Source organism: Vitis riparia, chromosome 8 (genome assembly GCF_004353265.1).
Source record: "Vitis riparia cultivar Riparia Gloire de Montpellier isolate 1030 chromosome 8, EGFV_Vit.rip_1.0, whole genome shotgun sequence".
NCBI classification, from domain to species: Eukaryota; Viridiplantae; Streptophyta; class Magnoliopsida; order Vitales; family Vitaceae; genus Vitis; species Vitis riparia.
The window spans coordinates 2,807,188-2,832,220 of NC_048438.1; the positions used below are offsets into that span (position 1 = coordinate 2,807,188).

The 25,033-nt window shown below is 37.4% G+C and overlaps 1 protein-coding gene across 1 annotated transcript; it reads left to right on the top strand.

Moving 5' to 3' along the window:
- The first annotated feature begins 1,176 nt into the window (after positions 1-1,176).
- Positions 1,177-19,312, top strand: LOC117920817 (plastidal glycolate/glycerate translocator 1, chloroplastic). Its single transcript, XM_034838461.1, has 8 exons — positions 1,177-1,560; positions 2,035-2,350; positions 4,537-4,798; positions 4,983-5,098; positions 15,084-15,193; positions 15,734-15,911; positions 16,144-16,273; positions 18,927-19,312. Exons 1-8 carry the CDS (start codon positions 1,267-1,269, stop codon positions 19,075-19,077), a joined length of 1,557 nt encoding a protein of 518 aa, XP_034694352.1. The 5' UTR covers positions 1,177-1,266; the 3' UTR covers positions 19,078-19,312.
- The last annotated feature ends 5,721 nt before the right edge of the window (positions 19,313-25,033 follow it).

Here is a 25,033-nt window from a genome sequence, read left to right on the forward strand (position 1 = left end):
TAAAAGCATGGTACAAGAAATATATTTTATTTAATTAATTTTTAAAAATATCAAAACTATCTTTATCTTTGACCTTTCCAAATACAAAATTCAAACCTCATAATAATGAAAATAACTTTTGATTCTAGTTATCACTTAATATTAAAGAATCACTACTATATTAAAGTAGTCATCCAAATAATATAGTAGATATGAAATAACAAAATAAGTAGCATCGTATGAAAATTATTTCTTCATTCACCTACTTTCCATATCAAATTTACCTAACAAATTAGGCTATATTTTACTTAGCTTTTTTTAATAAAATGCTAGATAACGAGGAGTTTGCAATCAAATATACATTTAAAAGATAAATAAATAAATCTCAATCTAAATTTGTGTTGAAAATATTCATCAAATTAATGTGTTCGTACCATGTCAACTTCCACTTTATTATTATTATTATTTTGCTTTGAAACCATACTACCAATTGTGGCTTTAGTTTTAAGATTAAAACCATAATTATCAACTGTGGTAAATCAGAGACGGATGACCACAATCTCAACCTTACCAACACCGAAGGTGTACTAATCAATGAATCCCCAAAACCTACTTTCTTTTCTGATAAAATAAACCCTGATCACGATATATTATTAATATTGATTAAGTTTGAGGGACGGTTGTTAATTGAATCTATCCATAAACCTAGATCCTGATAATCTTTGTAACCAAAGCGTCACTACAACATCCAAGGGGTCACCTTTGGATTCTTAAGTAAGGGGGCAAGGAGGAGCATGTAAGAATGCCGACGACTACATAACCAATTGTTGGTAGAGTAAAAATAATAGTTATCAAGTGTAGTTTTAAAATAAAAATAATTAAAAAAAAAAGGTGGAAGTTGACGTTATCGAAAGATTCGAACAGTCAATATTTTGAAATATAACATAAAATTGCATTAGTTCAAATAAAACAACTAAAAAAAAGTATTTTAAATATTAAATAAAAAAAATAATAAATCCTATCCGTATTTAAAAGAAAAATAAAATAAAAATAAATAAATAAAAACAATAAAAAAATTATTTATATATAAAAGGAAAGAATGAGCGATGCGGCCATCCCTTGACATTTCTTTTCTTCCCTTGTTTCGGAATGAAGAAGAAAAAATCGGTGGAATCCGTTGAAAACTAACCTCATCTTCCATACCGACCAAACAGCCTTTTAACATCCATACAAAATGATGATGGGTTTTTGTGTGAGAACACTTCCACTCACTGCCCCTCTCTTTCCATGGCCACGCCCTCTGCAATTTCCCGGAACTTGCCCCTCTCACTGTCCAATCCCCGCTCTCCTCCAACCCTTGTCGCGTCTTGTCTTACTTCACTTTCAAATTTTCCCAGACTACCGCCTCATGTCGCTTCCAATCAACAGTCATACTTTCCAAAATTATCCGTACCCAGTAGAGTTGATGCACCTGCTTCCAAGTTTTTGCAGATGGGTCCTCATAAAAGTCGCCCCCTTCGAAGATTTCAGGTGAAATCCATGGGGACTGATAGTGGGAGCACTCCCTTGGGCCTCCAAAGCGTGTGTAGCACTCTCTTCTCCTCCCTCTTCCAACTTTTCTCATTTATATATATTTGTATTTATATTTTCAGTGTTCTTCGACACTTCCATTTTAAGTATGTGAGTTCCAAAGTTTAAGCTCAAGCATTGTTGGTCTATCATCTAACAATATAAGCTTTTTGGGTTTCTTGATACACCTTATTGGGTAGTATAAGCTTTTGAGGCATTTGATATGGTATTAGAGCTGGGATTCTTAGAGATCATGGGTTTGTGGAGGTGGGATGTCAAAGTATTATTCAATTTGGTATGCATGATTGGCACATTATCTAACAACTTAAGCTTTTGGATGAAATGGTGGTAGATTAAGATGAGTTTATAACTTTGGTTCTTGGAAGTCATGGATTCTAACTTCTTGATATGTATTCGGATATTTGATTAAAAGGGTCAAAATAATCCCTATTTTGGAAATAACAGGTATTCTTTTGTGTTTTTCAGGTCTTTGGAGTGTTGCATTTAGTGGTTTCTCTTGGGATAATACTAGCAATGGACAAGCTTTTGAAGAAGGCATTTGTGGCTGCTGCCATCAAATTCCCAAGTGCTCTGTTTGGGATGTTTTGTATATTCACCATTTTAGTTATTCTTGATTCTACTGTTCCAGCTGCAGCAAAAAGTTTGATGAACTTCTTCCAGCCAGCACTTCTGTTTATTCAGAGATGGCTTCCCTTGTTTTATGTTCCATCCTTGGTTGTTTTGCCTCTTGCTGTTAAAGATATTCCTGCAGCTTCGGGTCTCAAGATTTGTTTTATAATAGGTATGGCATTTTCGGCTACTTGAATTCTGTTTTCTTTGAAGGTTTGTTAATCTTGTTCTACATGTTTCTATTTTGCTGTGAAGTAAAAGCATAAACAAACAAATTTGTCTTTTTAAGTTATCCAGGCCACGCAAATTTAACAAATTGATTGTATGTCTTTATGTCATTTAGTCTCTTTAACCCATTATTCATTAGTGTTTTATCTATTCAGAATGCCACCAATCAGCTCACTCTGAATCACCAAAAAATTTGTGATGTTTTTCTCATTTGTCCTCCAGCATCATTTGCTTTGTTCTCTCCCCCTCTGTCAATTATTATCCCCAAGTATGGTGGTAATTTTTTTGTTTCTCCTCTAGATCATCATGGAACATGACCTCTTGTGCCTGTTATCTTACGCAAATTTACATAATAAATGATTGTGTACCACTTTGAATAGTGCCATTTCTTGATGTAAATGTCCAAGCCAACTCTTACATGCAGGGTTTAGCCGTTGCCCCTGCATTCAGTCATCGTATTTCACTTTGGTACAGTTGTATTGTCCAAACTCTTTGTTTATGAAAATAATGTAACATTTGAAGCCTTCAGGATGGACCATGATCAGGGTTGGTCAGCAAAAGGGTACAAGTTTAAACAATAAAAAGAAAAACAAAAACAAAAGAAAAAGAAAGAAGGTTCCCAGATGGTCAAGAATGGACGTTAATCATGCTAAGATGATTAATAAAGAGCGACACTATATCAAGCCACTAGTGACCTATGTTTGCTTGTTGTTAAGAGAAGTGCATGTCCCACACTTCTAAACCTGGTGAGGATTTTTGAATATTTCCCAAACTAAAATTGAAAATATCAGATTGATTCCAAACTTTTTCTTGTAAGTTAAGATTAGAAAGCATGTTCAAAATGGTTTTATTTCAAATTTTTAGATGGAGGTTTACAAAGAGCATCTCTGTTTTAATATTCAAACAAAGAAAAGGAATGCATGATACTCCTAATCTATCACCTTTTTACTATGAAATTTTTTTTGTCATGGATCTTAATAATTTATTTTTAGCAACTTGAATATTGCCATAATCATTGTGTGCTAATTGAAATTTTTACTTGTAAAAACTGACCTCTTTTGATTTAGATTATAAATGCTAAATCAATTTGTGTAAATTAGATTTATTGCTGGTTAAGATGTTAAACGGAGAGAAGAAATTGTCACCGTTTGTATGTATTACAGAAGGAGTTGGAGGTATTTCCGTCAGCTTGATTATGATGAACTGGAGAGGAGGGTACAGTTACTTGAGGAGTAAAGCTACTCCTAGAGTTGAGTGGACTTCCCCACCTTTTGGGTGCATTAGACTAATTTCAACAGTTAAGTAGTAACCATGGGAAAATGGGAATGGATATATAGTACTTAGAAATCTGAGGCCAGGGTCATTAGAGAACTTTTTCCATGCTAGCCAGATTTGGCTTGGCAATTGAAGCAGAGGCCTTTCTTTATTGGATGGTTGCAGTAACCATGAGAAAATGGGGATATATACATGGTACTTACAAATCTGAGGCTAGGGTCATTAGCGAGCTTTTTCCATGCTAGCCAGATTCGGCTTGCCAATTGAAGCAGAGGCCCTTTCCTTATTGGATGGTTTGTTTGAGTCCTCCTCATGAGGTATTAATAACTTTAAAGTTGAGGAGGATTTAGTCTTTGCTCTTACATGGGTGTCTCAAGGAAAGAGGGAGCCGTGAAAATCGGATCTTCAGATTCAGAGGACTATTGGCCCATCAAGAGAGTTGGGTTGCTGCTTTACCTGGAAGCCTAGACCTGCAAAAGAGACCACAAAAATCTTGCCTAATAAGGAACCTTTGTACTAGGGGTTTTCTCTAGAGGAAATTTTTGGGTTTTTATACAGCTTTAGTTAAGAGTTGTTGGTGACTTTGGTGCTTTGTTTTTGAGTTTGATCTCCTGACCCCTTTCTTCTTGTGTTAGCTTGGGAGATAGTTTATTTTCCAGTATTTATTTATTTTTTCTTTTTCTAGGAATAAAATTTCTCATGATTCCTATCAAATAATAATTATTACTATAAAACAGAAATTATCTGTCCTTCCACTGTGTATGCACCTGCAGTGATGCTTCTGTTCATCTTTTTTCTTTTCTTTTTTTATATGCCTATAATGAATAACAGAGAAGCAATCCTTGATTTCTGCAGTTGGAGGCTGGCTTGCTTCACTTTCTGTTGCAGGTTATACAGCTATAGCTGTAAGAAAAATCGTCAAGACAGAAATGATACCTGCTGAGCCCATGGAAAAACCTTCACCTTTTACTTCCATTGAAGTGTGGACGTGGACTGGAATTTTCCTTATATCATTTGTTTCTGCTCTTTTATATCCAACATTACTTGGAACAAATGCTAGAACATGCCTACCTTTCTTACTCGCATCTACTGTTTTAGGCTACGTGGTTGGTTCTGGGTAAAATTCATTTTCCTCAGATTAGCAGTTCATTTAGATTATTTATAAACTTTTCATATTACTATGTTTGTTAGTATTGTTTTTTTTATTATTATTATTCTATTTTTTATGTTTAATTTTTTTTAATTTCTTTTTGTTTTGTTTTTTGAAGAGTTTCACCATTTTGTTAATATGTGGTGTTCAGGTTTCCATCTACTGTGAAGAAGGTGTTCCATCCAATTATATGTTGTGCCCTATCTGCAGATCTGGCAGCCTTGGCTTTTGGATACTTTTCCCAGTCCGGACTTTATCCTGTTCTAGGTCCACACCCAACCTACAGTTTTAGCTATCTTTCATTAAATTATGCTCCCTTTAGTTTCCAAGAAGACAGGAGAATAAACTTAAATCTGGAATCTTACAATCACCATCCAGCCATAAATAATTGAAAATTTTCAAATTTCCTTTGTTATTTTCTCTTCTTAGCAATCAAATGGAGCAATAATTTCATTTTCTTAATGTTGCATTTTCTTAGTGAATTTTTGTTTTCTTCCTATTTATAAATTTATGTAGAGATGAGAATCTCATGCCATTGATGGTGTTTATGGATATTCCTTGATGAATAATCTTATAAAGACCCACCATAGTGGGGAAGCCTTCACATTATGATCCTTAAAATTATCAATATCTTTTAATTTTGATCTGGACCATACACAAAATACTCTTAAGAACGATACAAAAGAAGATACCATCCAACTTTGTTGGTCAATTGGCCACATGCATAAGTGCATTGTCATGCCTCATGCATGGTAAAGGATTCTTTTAGTTCATGTTGGGTTAGGAGGGTAGGAAAAGATATACATTCATTTACTAGAAAAAGGTGGATCAAAGAGTTTTAGTAGACAATGATAAGATGAAGGAAAGGTGAAAGGGTCTTCTATTTCATCTACTAATTATCTAAAAGAAATAATGGGTAGAAGGATACTATAACAATTGTTAGATTTGGACCAATGAATAGATGTTTTGCAGACTCATGACTTGAGCTCACTTGGCCAGTTCCCTTTTGTAAATCAACAAAGGTATTTCTCAATTCCTGTATCTTTATTAGAGGAATAATACACACATATATATATACAATTGAGAGTCCTAAATTAGGAAGGTATTATCCCTAAGAAACAACTTAATTATGGTATGTACAGATATATACAACTAACACTCCCCCTCAAGCTGGAGCATAGATGTTGATCATGCCCAGCTTGTTACAAAAGTACTCAACTCGAGTTCCATTTAGAGCTTCTGTAAAAATATCCCCAAGTTGCTCTCCAGTCTTCACATAGCCAGTAGAGACTAGATTTTCCTCAATCTTTTCACGAATGAAGTGACAATCGACCTCAATGTATTTGGTTCTTTCATGATAGATTGGGTTCGCAGCAATATGAAGAACGGCTTGATTGTCACACCAAAGCTTCGCTAGCATTGCGCACTTCATTCCCACTTCACATAAGAGTTGATGTATCCATATGATTTCACAAGTAGCCTGTGCCATGGCCCTATACTCAAATTCTGCACTCGAACGGGATACAACACTCTGCTTCTTACTTTTCCAAGCCACTAGATTCCCACCAAAGAACACACAATAACCTGTAGTAGATCTTCAATCAAACTTAGAACCTGCCCAATTTACATCAGAAAAACACTCAATGCGAGTGTGTCCCTGACTACTGTATAGTATGCCTAGACCAGGAGCCTTCTTTAGATAGCACAAAATCTGCTCTAAAGCTGCCCTATGCTTTACTGTAGGCGCAGATGTGAACTGATTAACAACACTTACTGCATATGCAATATCTGGTCGCGTCATGGTGAGATAATTCAGCTTCCCAACCACCCTCCGATACCTCTCAGGGTTGTAGAAGGGATCTCCATCATTTGGCATAAGCTGTACATTAGGAACCATCGGGGTAGTACATGGCTTTGCTTCTATCTTACCAGTCTCTTCAAGCATATCAAACACGTACTTCCTCTGTGATAAGAACATCCCTTTCTTGCTCCTTGATACTTCTATTCCTAGGAAATACTTCAATTCACCCAAGTCCTTTGTATGAAATTTGGAATGAATGAATGCCTTAAGATCAGAGATTCCTACATGATCATTTCTTGTAATAACTATATCATCGACATAAACCACAAGAAGTATGATACCAACAACTGATTTCTTATAGAAAACGAAATGATCTTTCTTGCTCTTGTTCATGCCAAATGCTTGAATCTCCTTACTGAATTTTCCAAACCAAGCATGGGGACTTTGCTTCAATCCATGGAGAGCTTTTTTCAGACAACAAACCTTCCCATACTCCCCTTGAGCAACAAACCCAGGAGGTTGCCCCAGATAAACTTCTTCTTCTAGATCACCATGAAGAAAAGCATTCTTGATGTCTAACTGATGTATCATCCACTGTTGGGAAGCAACAATAGAAATAAATAGTCAAATTGAATTTAGTTTGGCAACTGGAGAGAAAGTATCAGAATAGTCTACTCCATATGTCTGAGCATATCCTCTAGCTACAAGCCTGGCTTTTAGTCTTGCCACAGAGCCATCAGGATTAACTTTTACCGCAAAGACCCACTTGCTGCCAACAACTTTCTTTCCTTAAGGCAAATCAACAAGTTTCCATGTATGATTGTCCTCCAATGCATGGATTTCTTCAAGCATTGCATTCTTCCAACCAAGATGATTCAGGGCCTCTGTAATAGTTTTAGGTTTTGAAATAGAATCTATAGAGGCTACAAAAACACTCGAGGAAGATGACAGGTGATCATAAGACACAAAGTTAGCAATGGAATAGGTAGATTTGCAGTGTCGTTTACCTTTTCGAAGGCTAATGGGAAGGTCGAGATCACTGGAAAGATCGGATGACAAAGGAGCTGGTGTAGGACATGTATCTGTTGTCACTGGGCGTCGAGAGTACACCTATACAATTGGTGGTTTGACTGGAGCAGGAGGAACATCAACAACAATACCCAAATGAGCAAGAGACGCATCAGAATCAACCATACTTGATTGCCTAACAATTGGTCTTGAATTAACCATTTGATACACAAGCCATTCTTCATCCTCCTCCTCACTTGCAGAACTTGTGGGTGAAGAGAAAAAGGATGTGTCTTCTAAAAACACAACATCTGTTGATACTAGATACTTATTGAGATCAGTCAAGAAATATCTATAGCCCTTTTGCAGTCTTGAGTACCCCAAGAAAACACACTTTAACGCCTTAGGATCAAGTTTAGTAAGAGAAGGCCTTGTATCTCTAACATAGCATGTACATCCAAAAATTCTTGGTTCAATTAGAAAGAGTGATTTCTGCGGATGTATTACTTTGTACGGAATATCACCTTTAAGCACTACAATGGGCATACGGTTGATCAAAAAACAAGCTGTGGAAACTGCATCAGCCCAAAATTGTTTCGGAACCTTCATTTGAAACATGAGTGCACGAGCCGTCTCAAGTAAATGCCTGTTTTTCCTTTCAGCAACCCCATTTTGAGAAAGAGTATCAACATAAGATGTTTGATGAAGAATCCCATTGTGACTTGTGTAGTTCTGAAATGAGTTAGACACATATTCTTTTCCATTATCGCTTCTTAATATTTTCACAGACTCATCATATTGGGTTTTAATCTCAGTAGAGAATGCACAAAAATGTGAAAATACTTCTAAACGATTCTTCATAAAATAAATCCAAGTCATTCGAGAAAAATCATCCACAAAGGTAGCAAAATATCGAAACCCAGTTTTAGAAGTATCAGGACAAGGACCCCAAACATCAGAATGTACTAACTCAAACAAAGACTCAACCCGTTTATTAATCCTTGGGCCAAAGAACTACGATGATGTTTCGCAAAATGACACGACTCACAATCTAATGAAGGTAAATTATCAAACTGAGGACATAATTTCTTCAACACCGGTAGAAAAGGATGTCCTAACCGACAATGAGCTTCAACAGGAGAGGCAGTACTGACACACACAACTGGTCGAGGTACCCACTCATCAAGAATATAGAGCCCATTAGATACATGTCCTTTACCAAATGTCCGTTTCGTCATAAGATCCTGAAACACACAATGATCAGGGAAAAATGAGACACTACAATTCAGATTTTTGGTAAGTTTACTGACAGAGATTAAGTTAAAGGCCAAATTTGGTAAGTTTAACACAGAAGATAACGTAATAGAAGATGTTGGTTTCATAGTCCCAAACCCTTTAATCTCATAGGTAGAACCATCAGCAACAGTAACAGGAGGAGTAGAATGTGTTCTGAAGGTAAAGAAAGTTTTATGATTACTTGTCATATGATCTATGACACCTGAATCAATTATCCATTTGTTTGAGGAGGAGACAAGACATGTTTTACTTGACTCTACCAGAGCACTAACAGGAGTAGATGCTTTCAATGCTTCCTGATACTGTGAATATTTAGCAAACTCTTCTGCTGTCATTGTGATGATCTTGTTTGAGGAGTTTGAAGATGTAGCAGTATCAGATGTAGCAACATTGGCAGTTTGATTTCTCCGATTCCGATTCTACAATTTCTTGTAGTTCTTCTTGGTATGGCTAGCCTCATGGCAGTAAAAACACTCAATGGTACTTGAATCATTGCCAAGATTTTCAAATGCCCTATTTCCGTCCCTGTTATTCACCCTCCTTGCATTCTCTGCATTTCCTCCTTTTGCAGCAAGAACATTGGTGTGCTGAGAAGACGGGACATTCTCAGTTCGTAGAACTCTATTGAAAACTTCCTGAAGGGAACCAATGTCAGAACCAAAAATTAATCTAAGATTTTGCAGTCTCAAACTCAGATGGGTGACCGGATAAGAAACTCATAACAACCATTTGTTCCCGTTGAGCCTGTTGTACTCTAACATCCGGACTGAAAGGCATAAGTGCATTCAATTCCTCATATACCTTCTTGAAGTCCATAAAGTATGCAATGAGGGATTTAGTTCCCTTCTCAGAACAATGGAAGGCATTCCATACATCATACATCCGAGATACATTTCCTTTTCCAGAGTAAAGAAAATCTGGATAATCCATTAGCTCTTTAACAAATTCACAATGACTCAACAGACCAACAATATCACTATTAATAGAGTTTTTAATCTGCAGAAATAACCGTGCATCATCTTGCATCCAAAGTTTTCTAGTGTTATCATTAGGAGGTTCCTCAGTCAAGTGGTCATCTTTAGCAACACTTCTCAGATAAATTTTGATCGTCTTGCTCCATTCAATATAATTAGACCCATTTAATTTGTGTTTAGCTATTTTTGACACAATAGGCACTATATCAGCAACAGAATTCATATTCTCTTCCATGGCAATAAAATTCAATCTCCAAAGTAATTTTACACCCAGATAAGAGCAACCCAGACCAGAAATTGCAATTCACCATAGCAAGAAGAAAGAAAGAGACAAGTACCTCTCTTACAAGAAGGCGTCAAAAGCGTCAACTCATTTATAATTTTTCTTCCCCCATTTCTGTCTTAGCAACTATAAAACCCTTAACTCCCTTTTTTCTCACCCTGAAAGTTGTGAGGGAAAATGGATTGGAGCCATCTTCAACTGCAGGAATGCCCTAGCTTCAACAGTTACTCATCCGATAGACTTGCCGATGTGGCGGCCAAAGTGGGCAAAGAGGAGTGTGCGAGTGACGATCGGAGAGTTGATGAGGATAATTTCGAGTTCACTTTCGTTTCGACGGATGAGGTGTTGCGTGAAACTCAAATCAGCCCGGTTCCTAAGAAGAGCAGTTCAACTGGATCGGTGTCGAAGCGGCGAAGGTTCCGAGATTTACTCCGGCGAAGTAACAGCGAGGGTAAGGATTCCTTCGTGTTCCTTACTTCTTCCAAAAGAGAAGAGAAGACGGATGTAACTGACAAATCTGATCATTCAAGGGAAACGAGGAACTCCGTCGATGCGTCCTAAGAACAGAATCTCACAATCCAAGAATGAGATCACCCTGGCCGGAAAATGGGATTGCGACGCCAATGAAACTGGTCGGAGGTCAAAAGAAGCTGCCACGCGCCGGCCCGTGAGCTTCATGCGTTCAGCTTCCGGTCGTCGGACTTCGGGTACTGGCCGATCATGACACCTCGCTTCCCCCTCTGAAGGCAGTGACACACCAGGTCACTTTTATTCCGTGACCCAAGTAGAACAGAGAATGGCAAAATGTCACTGGAAATCGGTGACTCGGAAATAACAAACCCAGAATTTGAGCCAAAGGCTCTGATACCATGTAAATCAACAAAGGTATTTCTCAATTCCTGTATCTTTATTAGAGGAATAATACACATATATATATATATATATAATTGAGAGTCCTAAATTAGGAAGGTATTATCCCTAAGGAAACAACTTAATTATGGTAAGTATAGATATATACAGCTAACACCTTTCAAGCCCATATATTTTCCCTTTTTCACTTCTCTTTACAGTGTGAATAGAACCAATAAATTCTAGAATGCTTTAGAACATAGATGGAAATGAATTTTCATAAAGGCTATGAAAAACTTGAGATTAGTAATTTTTTTAGGGTTATACTATGTATATTTCAAAGAACTAGCACTGGCTGAATGATAAAGGACAAGTGGTCGAATTTAGGCTAAAGATGTTTTGAGGTCATGATACTGGCCAAAAACATTGTTGATTAAGAATGTGAGAAAATATGCTATCAACAAAAGATGTAGCCCTACATAAAGCTTAATGGTAAAAAAGGATTCTATTAGCCAACCCTAAGAAAAGGCTCTTCAAGTTGAGATCTCATATTAGAAAACATTGACTCACTGTTTCAATCCCTAGAGAGTGATGTGACTACCATTCAATTCATATCCAAGTTAAAGGTAATCTGCAGATCAGATGAAAGATTTCTGTAGGATGAAAGCCATAGGTAGTTAGTCTATTGTGGACATAGTTGCTATAGTGCAGCCTGTAGTTTTCTATGCTTAGAACTGAATTGGATTGTTACTCTCGTATACTATCCTGAAGGTAGTTAGGATCAAGGAGGAAAATGTCACGATATTTCGGCGATATATCGCCGAAATATCGTGTATCGAAGAATATCGACACGATATTTCTTGGAGAAATATTGGTCCGACGATATTTCGGGATAAATCTTGAGAAATCGGCGATATCTCGCGATATATCAGCGATTTTCCCCGATATATCGCATGCTCAACGCGGGTCAACGAAGTCAAACGCGCTACAGTGAAAGTCAAATGTGCTACAGTGCCCCCCCCCCCCCCCCCCCCCCCGCTACAGTGCACCTCCCTTTTTGCTTGAAATTGCTTCCAAGGGGATTTGAACCCCAAACCAAAAGGTTTGGGCAAGTGGGCTAACTTGCCCTTGTAATATAAAGTGCACCAAACATATATATACTTAAAGTCATTATATAAGAAAATGTTAAAAGAATATTTTAAAGAGCAAATTAATTATAATTATTTTATAATTAAATGCAAAATTTTCTTTTAATTAATTACCAAAAATATAAAAATTATATAATTTTCTTCATAATGTTTTTAATATCATTAATAATTAATTAAATATTAAAAAATTATATATATATCATAATTTATTTTATATTGTTTAATACAATTGAATTAAATGGATCATATTTTAATATTAATATATATTTTAAAATTAGACATATTATAATCAAATATCATAATATTATATGTAATTTAATAATAAATATACACTTATAAAATTCATATTTTTATCGATGCATACGATATTATTATCAAATATGATAAATCATGTTATACATATATCAAAATTTTCAATAAAATAACTTTAAAATGTCTATTATACTTCTAATTATATTATTATGAGGTTTTCCTTACATTTTCATGAGTTTTTAACAATTTTAAGCTTACCGATATTTTTTTCCAAAATATCCGCCGATATATCTCTGATATATCCGTAAAATCGAAGTACCGATATATCCGTGATTATCGATATTTTCATCAGTGGTTAGGATATACACTATCCTTAAAGATCTTAGTATAGTTTTATGCTCCTACCAATTGTTTCTTATGATAACATCATTTCATTACTTTTGAACAGTAACAGCAAGCATGTGAAAATGAATAGTGAAATGGTGGTTCATCATAGCCCTGAATTTTAATGTCTTTTGATGTGGAACAATTTGCATGTTAAAGTAATGCCTGCAGCTCATTTTTATTAGATGGAGGACAAAGCGCAAGTCATTGATCTAGTCTTGGTCTAGTGGGCATGTATTCTCTCAACAGAGTTTTATGAGGGGGCATATCTTCTCAAAAGAATTTTATCATGCTTGTTCCACAACTACTGTTTGGGTTATAGGGGTTGTATTCTGCTCAATAGAATCTTTTTTCGTACTTGTCCCACATGAAAAGATCTCATCTTCAATCCATACAAAAATTCATCAAATCATGTGTCGAGTTGTCAAAATCATCCTAAAATTTGTTTAGGGATATTGAATATTTGTTTGAATTATCCTCATGATTTTAGAAGAGAGTCCATTCAGATCTCCCTATTTCACCATGATCAATTCTTGTATTTGAATTTTGATTTCAAATGTTTGCTAATTGAGTGAATTTTTTCTCATGAGAGTTGCAATTCCTTTAGAAAAGTTCATATGGCCAGTATACATGCTGCACGAAGTATAAAGATCAACTCTATATCATCCAAATGGAGGACTTACTAATGAAAAAATCATCTACCATGTCTGTGCATGTGTATGTGTTTGTTGTTTGACTTTTTTTTATTTTATTAGAAACGAAGAAAAGTATATTAATAGAGGAAAAGATACAGGAGAAAGAAGAGATACAAGAGAAAGAGAAGAAACCAAGAGAAGGATGAGAGGTCCTTCCCACAAAACAAAAACTAAACAAAAGAGAAAACACCCAACTAAAGAAAACTAAAAACACAGAAAAACCCCAACACTTTCAAACTTTTGAAGCGCAAACCGCAGTCCAGTTGAGTTGTAAAACACTTAGAGGAACTCCTCTAAAAGCTGCAGTACAAGAGGCCTAAAGAGAGGAAAAGAATAGAATCAAGTCCCATAACATCTCTTTCGTTCTCCCCTTATCCTCAAAGATCCTATTGTTTCTCTTTTGCTATACCATCCATAACAAAGTAAAGCAAGCGATTTGCCAAAGTGTCTTACTTCTTAATGAGTTCCCCAAGCCTTTAAAAGCAATAACCAACATGTCCTCAATACTCCTTGGAGGAACCCAAGCCAACCCTGCTAGATTGAACAACTTGTGCTAGAGTCCAATGGTAACAGTGCAATGAAGAAAAAGGTGGTCTATTGATTCTCCATTTCCTTTGCAAAGAATGCACCATTGAGGACAGAGGGATTTGTAGGGTCTTCTCAATTGCAACTTGTCATTGGTGTTTACCTTTCCATGTGCTACTAACCAAGCGAGGGCCTTAACCTTTGAGGGGGCTTTTGAACTCCACAAGAACTTGGCCGGAAGGAACAAGATAGGATTTGAGACTTTTGACAAGGCCAAGAAAAAAAATTTCATCGAAAACAAGCTTGATGATGACAAAGACCACGCTCTTGAATCTGCCAAAGAATGAGAGAAAATCACTGAACTAAGGGAGGACATTAAACTCTGAAAGAGATCAATCTTTGAATCAGTAAGATTGCGACGAAAATTAAAATTATAAGACAGTGGAAAAGAATTGCCAAGGACATTTGAGACAGTGGGGTTGTTCACAGAAATAACTCTATAAAGACCAGCAAATTGAGAGTACAAAGTTTGGTTACCCCACCACTAATCTTCCCAAAAACGAATTCTCTCCCCATTCCCCACCACTAAGCGGACAAAAAGGGAAAAATCCTAGAAAACTTGAGCAATAGCCTTCCAAGGGCATCTGTGTGACCATCCAACCAGCATGTTGGCGTCCCATAAATACTCGCAAAAACCTTATGCCAAAGACCACTCCTTTTTCTAGGGAACCTCCAAAGCCATTTCCCTAAGAGAGCAATGTTTCTCAGAGAAGTCTTCCCAAAACCCAAACCTCCCAACTCCTTTGGTCTACTAACAACATCCCATCTGATAAGATGATCTTTCTTCTCTTCCCCCGCCCCGGACCAAAGAAAATCCCTTTGCAGCTTCTCAATCTTTAATTGTATAAAAATCACATGTTGACTTTTACAGGTCCCTGATTCCTTTGCATAATTGTTTGGTATTTTTCTTTTAATTTAGAATATACATATTTCTTGCTCGTATGTTTATTTATTAATTCTTCTGTTAATATGAATAGGATATTACCTTACAAAGGCATCTTCTAATCCTGGAGCTGGTGACATTCTAATGGGATTTTTAGGATCTGTTATTCTCTCATTTGCTTTCTCCATGTTCAAACAGAGAAAGGTAAGTGACCACCTTTTCAAACTCTGACATGAAATTGACCATTTTATGGTTGCTAAAATTATTTAATACTAATTCTCAGCAGGTTTAAAGTAGAATTTAGTCCACTGAAACCCCTTAATCAGCATCCCATCCTAATAATGAGATCTCTTTGTATATAAATTTAGTAATACGACATATCATTTCAGTCTGTTCTGTAACAACAACAATTATGCTGTGTAGAAAGAATGGAGAATTGAATAGTTTGAAAAATGAAAAATGAGAAGGAAGTAAATGCATGGCAATAAATCCTGAAAGCTTTTGTATTTTGGTTCCAGAGAAGTGATTTGGAATGTAAAAAAGTGGGTCAACCAACTAATTGTACGCTCTTCTCTTATGAAATTGATTGAAGAGGCAACCAAGTTGGTTATACCACTACTGTTACTTACATTGTTCATAAATACTGTAAAGAGCATTTATCATCAAGAGATGTCCTTCAGCATAGTGCGCTAATCTTGCAATCGAGTAAACTCTCTCTTTCCCATTTTCTCTATGATTTTTCAGCTTGTAAAGAGGCATGCAGCTGAGATTTTCACATCTGTCATTATCTCAACAATATTCTCCTTGTATTCAACTGCTTTTATTGGACGCATTCTGGGGTTAGAACAAGATTTGACTATATCAATTCTACCCAGATGTATAACTGTTGCGCTAGCCCTCAGCATTGTGTCTCTGTTTGAAGGTACGGTAATATGTTGTATTCTGTGGTTGTAGGCAGGTGATGCTGATTATCATCTGTTACAACTAAACATGGCTTTTGAAATTCAGAGCATAACAATTTGATCATTACTGTTTACGTTGTCTTCATGAGATTCATATGTCTTTCTCAAATTAAATTCAAGAATAAAATGTTTGGAAATGCATCCTTCACTTCTATGCATGAGAAGAATTTTCTCCTTCCACATTGGTTGTAGGTGCCAATTCCTCTCTCACAGCCGCTGTGGTTGTACTAACTGGTCTGGTTGGAGCTAATTTTGTGCAAGCAGTGCTTGATAAGCTAAAATTCCGAGATCCTATTGCTCGAGGGATAGCAACTGCATCTAGGTATGTATAGTTTCCTACCTTACAATATTATATCCATGAGATATGTCTATTTAAGGATATTATATCCCTTTGGAAATCATATCATATACTATCCTGTCAACCAAACGTAGCCTGAGAATTCAACTGCATAAGGTCCCTGCCCAAATATGGTAGTTCCAAGGCTATCACATACGGTTTCAATACCATTAGTCATGCAATCTGCAGAATTTAATACCAGATGACTACATGCCAAACATTTTGGTTTCACACCAGAAGGTTTAATGCTGCAAATTGAAGAAAGATGATTTTGGAACTATAAACTCAGTTTGAATGGAATGGCAAGAAAATAGAAATAGAACGTTCATCGTGTAGCTTATAGTAAAGAAGAAAATGCTAGTGAAGTGATCTTTAATACATTTTAAGTACTTAAACTATTTATGTGAAAGTGAACAGCTCGTTAGTTTTGCTACTGTCATTTGAGTTACTTTCATATGCTTCTGATTTATGGTTTTTTTTTTTTCGCTTTCCGTTATCATTCTTTTTATTATTGCTTCTTGTATGTTTCTGTATTTGGAACTAGTGTAACAGTTTCCCACAAACATTTGACACTGAAACAAAAAATCAAAGAAAACATTCTGAGTTTTTTAGGATTGTCTTCTCTCCCTCTTGGCTCTTCCTCAACATTATTTTGATTTGATCATCACATAAAAGAGTTGAAAGACGTAGCTCTAGTTTTTGGCTGGAACTTCAAGGGAATTTTATATATATATATATATATGTATGTATGTATGTATATTCAATTCGGTGAGCAGAGCATGCACAGCCACCCTTATTTAGTCCTTTACACCATGAAATTCTCTTTTCAAACAGCCTGATTTGATTACTTTTTATTCTGATCAACATCATCATGATCAATGTTAGCAATTTTTCTCTTTAATATAGGTATAACTCTGACTCACTTATGGGCTTCTTACTGATGGAGGTTTCATCATCCTTAGAAATAGTTTTTAGCCTCTTTTGACCGATCCCTGGTGAGCCTGGTTTTAGTGGCATCCAAGACCCATTCTTGAATTGGTTGCTTCCGCTAAATGGATGGTCTTGTTCATGCTTGAGCTTCCACCTTGAGTCTCCCTAGATTATTACCAATATAGGTAGGTGGGAGCACATTTCATTATAGTGAGGGAAAATTATTAAAAGACATAGCACCAAAGAAACAAGGAAAGAAGAAAGATAGTGTAACAAAGTGGATGGAAGGCCCCCAGAAAATTTTCTGATGCTTTTTAATATCTCAAAAGATGCAGCAATTGCCCTCTAATTTCAATAACTGAATGGAAATTTAAACGTAGAACTAGAGAAAGGGGCTGCATCAACATCATTGTCTTTGGGACTATGAACCTACGGTTAGACAGTAAGCAATATTCTTATTCGATCTTTTATGAGTGCTCTAAAGAGCCTGCTCCTTTTATAGTTGCCCTAGAGAACTTTTCTGTGCTCACATTGAAGGGAAATATATTGAAGCAGATGCATCTCTGATCCCAAAATTGCCCGGTAAAGTTCAATCTTTAAGCGTGAAACATGCAAACCATACATGCTGTCCAGAATTTTAAAAATCTGATTTCTAGGAGTCAAGAACATTTTCTTATAAATTCAAATCTGAATGTGGGATAAAAACCTTGGACTTGAAAGAAAAATCTTAAGACATTCATGATGAAATATGGTTACAGAAAAGTTTAAACCAAAATAAATCTAAAGCAGTTTTAGAAACTGCCTCAAAGATGCTGATTTTAATGATGAGTTGAAGCTGATAAACACCCAATCTTTGATGTAGAAACTATTGCAGTTTTATGTCTTAGCATCAATGTCCTTCAGCCATGTATTTCCTTGGATTTTTTACACACCAGAGAAAATAGATTCCTCCCACCCACTCAATTAAGCCTTTTATGGAGTTTCAGGGACAATGGTCAGAGCAAAATTTGGATGAGGCCTAAGAAAACTTAAGGGAAACCTTAGAGAGCAAAGGGAGAGGTCTGAATTTTCTCTTTGAATAACAACAAATAAGAAGAGGAAGAGGTTACTGCTGTTTAAATCTTCTCTATTATGTAGAGGATCCCAACAACCCATAATCTTTATCAGTGTTTTAAAAGGCTAAAAGAGGTCTTGAGGTAATGTACCTAAATGAGGTGAGATGTAAGTAACAAATAAAACTATGAACATGTCTGATGCACAAAAAAATTTATTCAAAATTAAAAACTCCCAAACAGATTATTATGGAATGAGGAAACCGGTTCTTTCATCTCATATCTGGAACCAAATTGACCATTATAATAAACTGTGCACTCCCTTTTCATTTTTTCGTTTTTTTCATTGAAACAACACAGCCTAGTCTAGGTTCCATAGAATAGTATACCTATGAAGTGATTCCAAAAGGTTTCAACTGCTACTCTGTTTTTAGCTTAAGATGATCAATAGGTTGTTGATTACACATTCTATGTTTTCTGGAAATGAAATGGAAAAAGACCCTTGCCTTGATTTCATTTCAATCAAACAAACATATCTGCCTTGGTGATCGAAATACAAGTATCTGGAGTCTATTATTATTATAAGATATGATGCGCATGTTGGGATGAGTAAAATATGTTGTTTGTTGTTTGTTGTTTGTTGTTTGATGTTACAGTGCTCATGGACTGGGCACTGCGGCACTGTCAGCAAAGGAACCTGAGGCTCTCCCATTTTGTGCCATTGCTTATGCTCTCACTGGAATTTTCGGCTCACTCTTATGCTCAGTTCCAGCAGTCAGGCAAAGCCTGCTTGCAATTGTTGGGTGAAAATGTCAACACTTGATCCATTGCTTAGTACTTTTGGTGATTCATATGTTGTAATCTATCATACAATTCAGCCTTTCCAGATTGTTTTAGTAAAATGTGGAGAGCAAGATCAGCCCTTTGGCTGTTTAGATATTTGTAGCTTAGAATGTAGGTTGATTTAGGACCATTTTATTAGAACTGGCAAACTTGCTGAGTAATCAATATTTATTGCATATAAGACAACTGTTTACATATTTATGTGTGTGTGTGTGCAACAACCTCTACTTCTTTTGGGTAACATTGAATGGCCATTGGGGTCCATGTATGCCCCTTGGATGCTCATGATACTGGGCCATGGGCCAACTGTAGAAAGTCCAAAAGGCGGAGGGACTTAGGAAGTTTAACTCATGGAGCATGGATATGATTACCCTAGAGTTGGTAAGGCAATGGCCTAAGGGGCCTAAGGGAAGAGACAATTGGTGAACCTCTTGATCCATTCCCAAATAAGGATCACTCATTCCCAAGAGAACTAGATAGTTCCTTTACCTTATACCTCATGCTCTCATTCTCCCCCAAACTTTTCACTGACTTGTTAGTTGGAGGAGAAGACTAGGTGATCCCCCAAACAGTCCTTGCTTATAGATTTAGGACAATTAAGTTAAAAAGGGTAGATGAATGTCATAATAGTCCTAAAGGTCACATGCTTTGCATAATTGGGCTGAAAGGCTAAAACAAGTTTCAAAATTGCTTGAAAGATATATGGGCAATCTATCACCCAACATACCCTTAATATGATTTTTAAAAAGAGACATCAGTATTTCTGATAAATGAGTGTAAGTTTATGTAATTGGATGATGGATGTCATATAAGCAATGCTTAAATTTGTATACCATGAATTGATGTATATGTTTTTCTTTGTTTCGATTCAATACGAAATTACTAATTTTTTTTTACAAATATGCACAAATGTCAAATATAATTTTTTTTTTCACATTTTTACACTTATACGAGATATTTTCACATTTTTATTATTATTCATAAAAACATACAAATATATTTGTAATAGGTATGCCGTTACAAACCTTATACAATTGGTACAAATGCATTACGCATTTTTTAACATTTATAAATGCATGTAAACAATGTTTCCATTGGTATAAAAACAAATAATGAAAATAAATAAATAAAAACACGTAAATATATTTATAATATGTAGACTTGTACAAATCTTTTAATACAAATGTCTTGTATATATGGGAATTTTATTTTATTTTGTTAAATATACTCGACATTTTATATGTATATAAACAATATTTTAAAAATGATTTGATATCGAAAACGAGCTATCAGATTCGAAAAACATGCAAATAGAAATATGTCAACGGTAAATTATATTTTCATCCATAAATTTGTATGAACTTAGCAATAATTATATAAAATATATAGTCTTTATGATGTTCATATACCCTTTTTAACATAATTCTCCCTCTAGATTTTGTTGCATGGAATAAGTGATCATTCACGCCTTAGCAAGAATGTTATTGTACTGGCCATGTGGTTCGAACGCTAGGTCCCAAGACCCATTGTACCAACAGCCAGTTTCATCCAGGGGAAAGGACAAAAGACCTTAATTTCTCATGTTGACCACCTATTCCAGCACCCATGTGGAGGAGACAAGAGCCTACACCAATCAGTTATTGAAGGAACACGTATAATCAGTGGGAGCTAGAAAATAAGTTGAGGAGGGACAGGAAAAGTAATTTATTTTCAGGGGAGGCAAAAAAAAGAGCAAAAGACAATTGCATAGCTGCATGGTAAGTGGTGAGGTTGCCTTGTAAATAGAAGGGTAGAGGTTCAAATCCTCATACATTCTAGAGGCAGGTGAAAGCTCACATATAGAATATCACCTTTGGATAAATAGATTGCTTTAAACTATTGGTTTCTCAAATTCTAGAGAAGGTTTTTCTTCAAAGCTTTATTTGGTAGCTTTGTTAACTCGATCAACCAGTGTATTTTTTATACTAAAAAATTTTGAAAGCAAAACAATCTCCTTTTAGGAAATTAAAAAGGATTTTTTTAGCTATTTTATCACTTTAACATGCTCAAATTCATTCTTATTTCATTCCTAAATTTAAACATATCAGATCTATCGAAAAATAAAAGATCAAGACATAATAGAACATCTATTGTGTTCTCAAGATTCATATATGCGAGTTCTATAATAAAAAATCAGAAGAATACAAACTAAAAATATAGAAATTTAGATCTAAAAGAGTGGAAAGAAGTGCATTCATTTGCTTTCTTTTAGTGCAAGTGATTGCTCTTCCAAATATCAAGTAACTAGCTCTCCATAACTAGTCAACTGGAGACAGATCCTCCCTTCGTTGTGCCACTGAGAGCTTCTGCCCAGCATCTGGAATCTGGGCAAGCTTCCTTCCTACACAAAGGATGTTCGGATAGGTTATCCGAGCATGCCCCTCAGAAGCTTAAGTCATGCTTAATTGGATTGGAATCCTTTAGAGAGGAGAGTAAAAACGGGACAGCCCTTGTGTTACTTAGCTGGGTTATGCTTTAGGAGGGTTTTTATAGTGCTTAGGAGGGAGTCACTGTTGTGCTGAGTTGACACTTTGACTTTTGCTGCCATGATGGTAGTCTTGTAGATGATAGGGAAATCATCACAGTTTGGGTTGTTAGCAGGTGTTGTTAGTAGGTGTGTCATGATGCAACTGCCCGTCATTTTAACCTGTTGGAGGTATGGGGCAGTGTATGACATCCACTGACATAGACGTAAGGATTGGAGAAGATCTCATTAGTCATTCTTATGTCAGGTGTAAATAATTATATGTAGCAAAGAGGGCCTAGAGGCTAGTTGGAGGACGTTGCCCGTTCAGGTGGGGGTGCACGCGTGGTCTAGATAGGAAGGTCCTGGATTTACAGCCTCTATCTGGGTAGAACTGAGGATATGCGACACGTGGAGGAGAGCCCCCACAATGCCCCCTTTAATACGCGTGCCTTTGTTTGAGCAGAGGTGACGGGTTAAAATGCCTTTTCAAATTTCTTCAATGATCTTGAGACACGTGTCGCATGGGGGTATTGAAGTGGGTCGCTTTCACCAAGGCTACTGTCAGGCGGCATGTTACCTCGGGGTGTGCTTCTAGGCGATATGTTTTTTGGGATCCCTAGGGTTTTGGTCCTCTATAAATAGGGGACCCCAAACCCCTTGGATGATCTTTTTTGAAGTTTTATTTTTTATTTTTTTATTTGCATTTTCTCGCCTACAACTCCAACCATTACCTCATCTTTTCTAGTGGCTCCACCGTCTTTTCCAGCCCTACTTCGAGTGAACCTCATCGTTTGCTAGCAGACATTTTTCTGGTAAGCTCGTTTTTTCCTTACAATGCCTCATTTTCTCCTTTCTGCTTGTTTGGTTGATTCATATGTTGCTTTTTCATTTTGTGGCTTCTTGGGTATGAAATGGGCGTTGTGAAGTCCATAGTGTGAGGTTTTGGAGTTTTTCTGGGGAAAGCAGTCGCCGTCGGTGGTAGGACTGGTAATGTCTGTTAGCGTTAGGGTTTTTCCATGCTTTTTGTTTGTTGGTACTGTGAGGGGTATACCCGAGCCTTCTGGCTTGTGGTTATTGTAGTGTGGTAGTGGGGAAGCCCTTATTTGAGACTTTCTTAGCAAGCAGGACCAGGCACTTGGCCTAGGTGTGGGCTTAAAATCCGCTATAACCGCTTGCTGCATATCTGGGGCACTGTTGTTTGGCGGTAGGGTCGGGTGACTGCTTTCTAACATTCGACGTTGTGTAGTGTAGGTCTTACTTGACCCATTGCTTCAGCATGTCAGCGAGAGGGGATGTTGCTTCCACCAGTGCAGTTGGTAAGGGCAAAAAATGTGGTTGGACAAGAGCAGGTACTAATCGTATCTGTTCGAAAAAACCTATTGAACTCCTTTCCGAATCGGAGTTTCTAGAGTGTTTCCACATTCCGAACGACATCTCTATGCATTTAGTGGACGATGCTCCCACATCTACTAAGAAGGAGTCTCCCAACGCCATTTTCTTTAAGAAGGAGCAATTCAACGCAGGGCTCTGTCTTCCTCTTCCTTCCTTCTTCAAACAGTTCCTCCATTTTACGAAAATTCCCCCGACTTTCATCCATCCGAATACTGTCAGGGTGCTAATGGGATGCAACATCCTAGACATGCCTTTTCATTTGAACCTCTACCTGCTAGAGGTTCTCTTTGTTTACACAATCAAGATGAGCGGGAAGGGTATCTTCAGTCTGTCCGCTCAGATCCCTTCACTTCAATTGGTGACAAGGCTTCCATATTCCAATAAGGGTGGTGCTAAGGGGCACATCCTTCTTTAGGGCCTGTGGCCTGGCTTAGTTAAGCATTTAGACCGGGACTTCCACCCACGTCACACATTGAGTATTCCAGGTAGAATTGACTTCTTTCTCCCTTAATTGTTCTTTATAGTTTGTTGATTGTAGTTCTGATACTAACATTCCCATTTTGTGTGATGCAGGCAAGGAAAGAAGAGGTCAGCTAGTGGAGCGGGTGGAGAAGGCCTCTTTTGATCACCTTAACAAGCTTTTAGTTATTTCTATGGACGAAAAGAATCATCAAACTCTCCTAACAGACCGGAATCTACTGCAATTGTCTAGGAGCCTCAGTCGTACGCCCTCCCCATCATTCCTCGCTCACTTCCTAAAGTTCTGGTGCCTGAGGAGCATCACGTGTTAAAGGATCTTCCCTTTTATGAAGTTGCGCATGAGGCAGACGCTAAGGCTCATCAGGACCGCCTTGACCAAAGGGAAAATAAAAGGCAAGAGGGGACGCTAAGGCAAGCCCTGGGTGGGAACCGTCTGGCTGCCACTTCCACCGTCCGCTCCCTAGCCAAAGAGAAGCCTGCTGCTAAGGTTGCAAAGAAGGCGCCTGCTTCGGCACCCGTGTCTTCGTCTGTTTCAACTTCCTTTGCATTTGTTTCCGCGGCCAATACTGCCCCGAACTCAAAGGTCGAGCCTGTGGTACCTCGCATCATCCACAATCCAGACGGAGAGGAGGACGGAGAGGAGGACATCGCGGCGAACCTAAGAGCTAGCTTTAAGGAGAGGTAAAACAAATGCCTCTCTGAATCTATTGTTGTTGCTACTCCTCCTGCCAAGAGATCTTGCCCGAAGAAACCTCGTGAGGCTCCCATTCTGGATACTCCCCCGATGCTAATGCCCCCAGCTGATGTTGCAGGGCCCAGCAATGTGCCAGTTGCGAAGTCCCCCTGCTAAGAAAGATATCTGTCTGGCACAAGATGAGGCTCCCACTGGTTCGACCCCTGTTGACGATGACCTGAATAAAAAGGATGCTACCGCTCCTCTTCGCACTCCCCACTAGGAGGAGATGGCGGAGATGCTGAAGTGGATTCCCTATTTCACCGCGGCTAAGCCCTCTTCGACCAAAATGTCGGACTTTTTCCTGCTCACAAAGCGGATCTTAGTGAACCTAGACGGCAATCCTCCCATCTCCGTCGTAGCCGGGCTCCCATTTGGCACTCCAGAATCCATCATTTCCCGTATTCAACCGATGCAAGACTACATAGCTCAAGAGACGACGAAGGTGGTAAGTTTTGCCTCCTCTTTGGTTTGAGTTTCCTTTGGTTTCCAACTTTAACACTTATCTTAATGTCGTTCTCAAGTAATGGTTGGTGTTCGCAACCTGATACGACAACGTGCTTTGCTTTTTGAACGACTAGAGGTCGTTGAGGCAATGAGAGCGTTTATTACCTAGCAAATGGGCGGCAGCGAAGAACTTCACTCCAAGCTGGAACGGGTAGAGAGCGACCTTGCCGCCACTTAGAAGGTTCCCACAGACGGCGCCAATGTTGATACGAGGTCAACTGGAGTCGGATCCTCCATTCACTATGCCATTGAGAGCTTCTGCCCAACATCTGGAATTTGGGCAAGCTTCCTCCCTACATAAA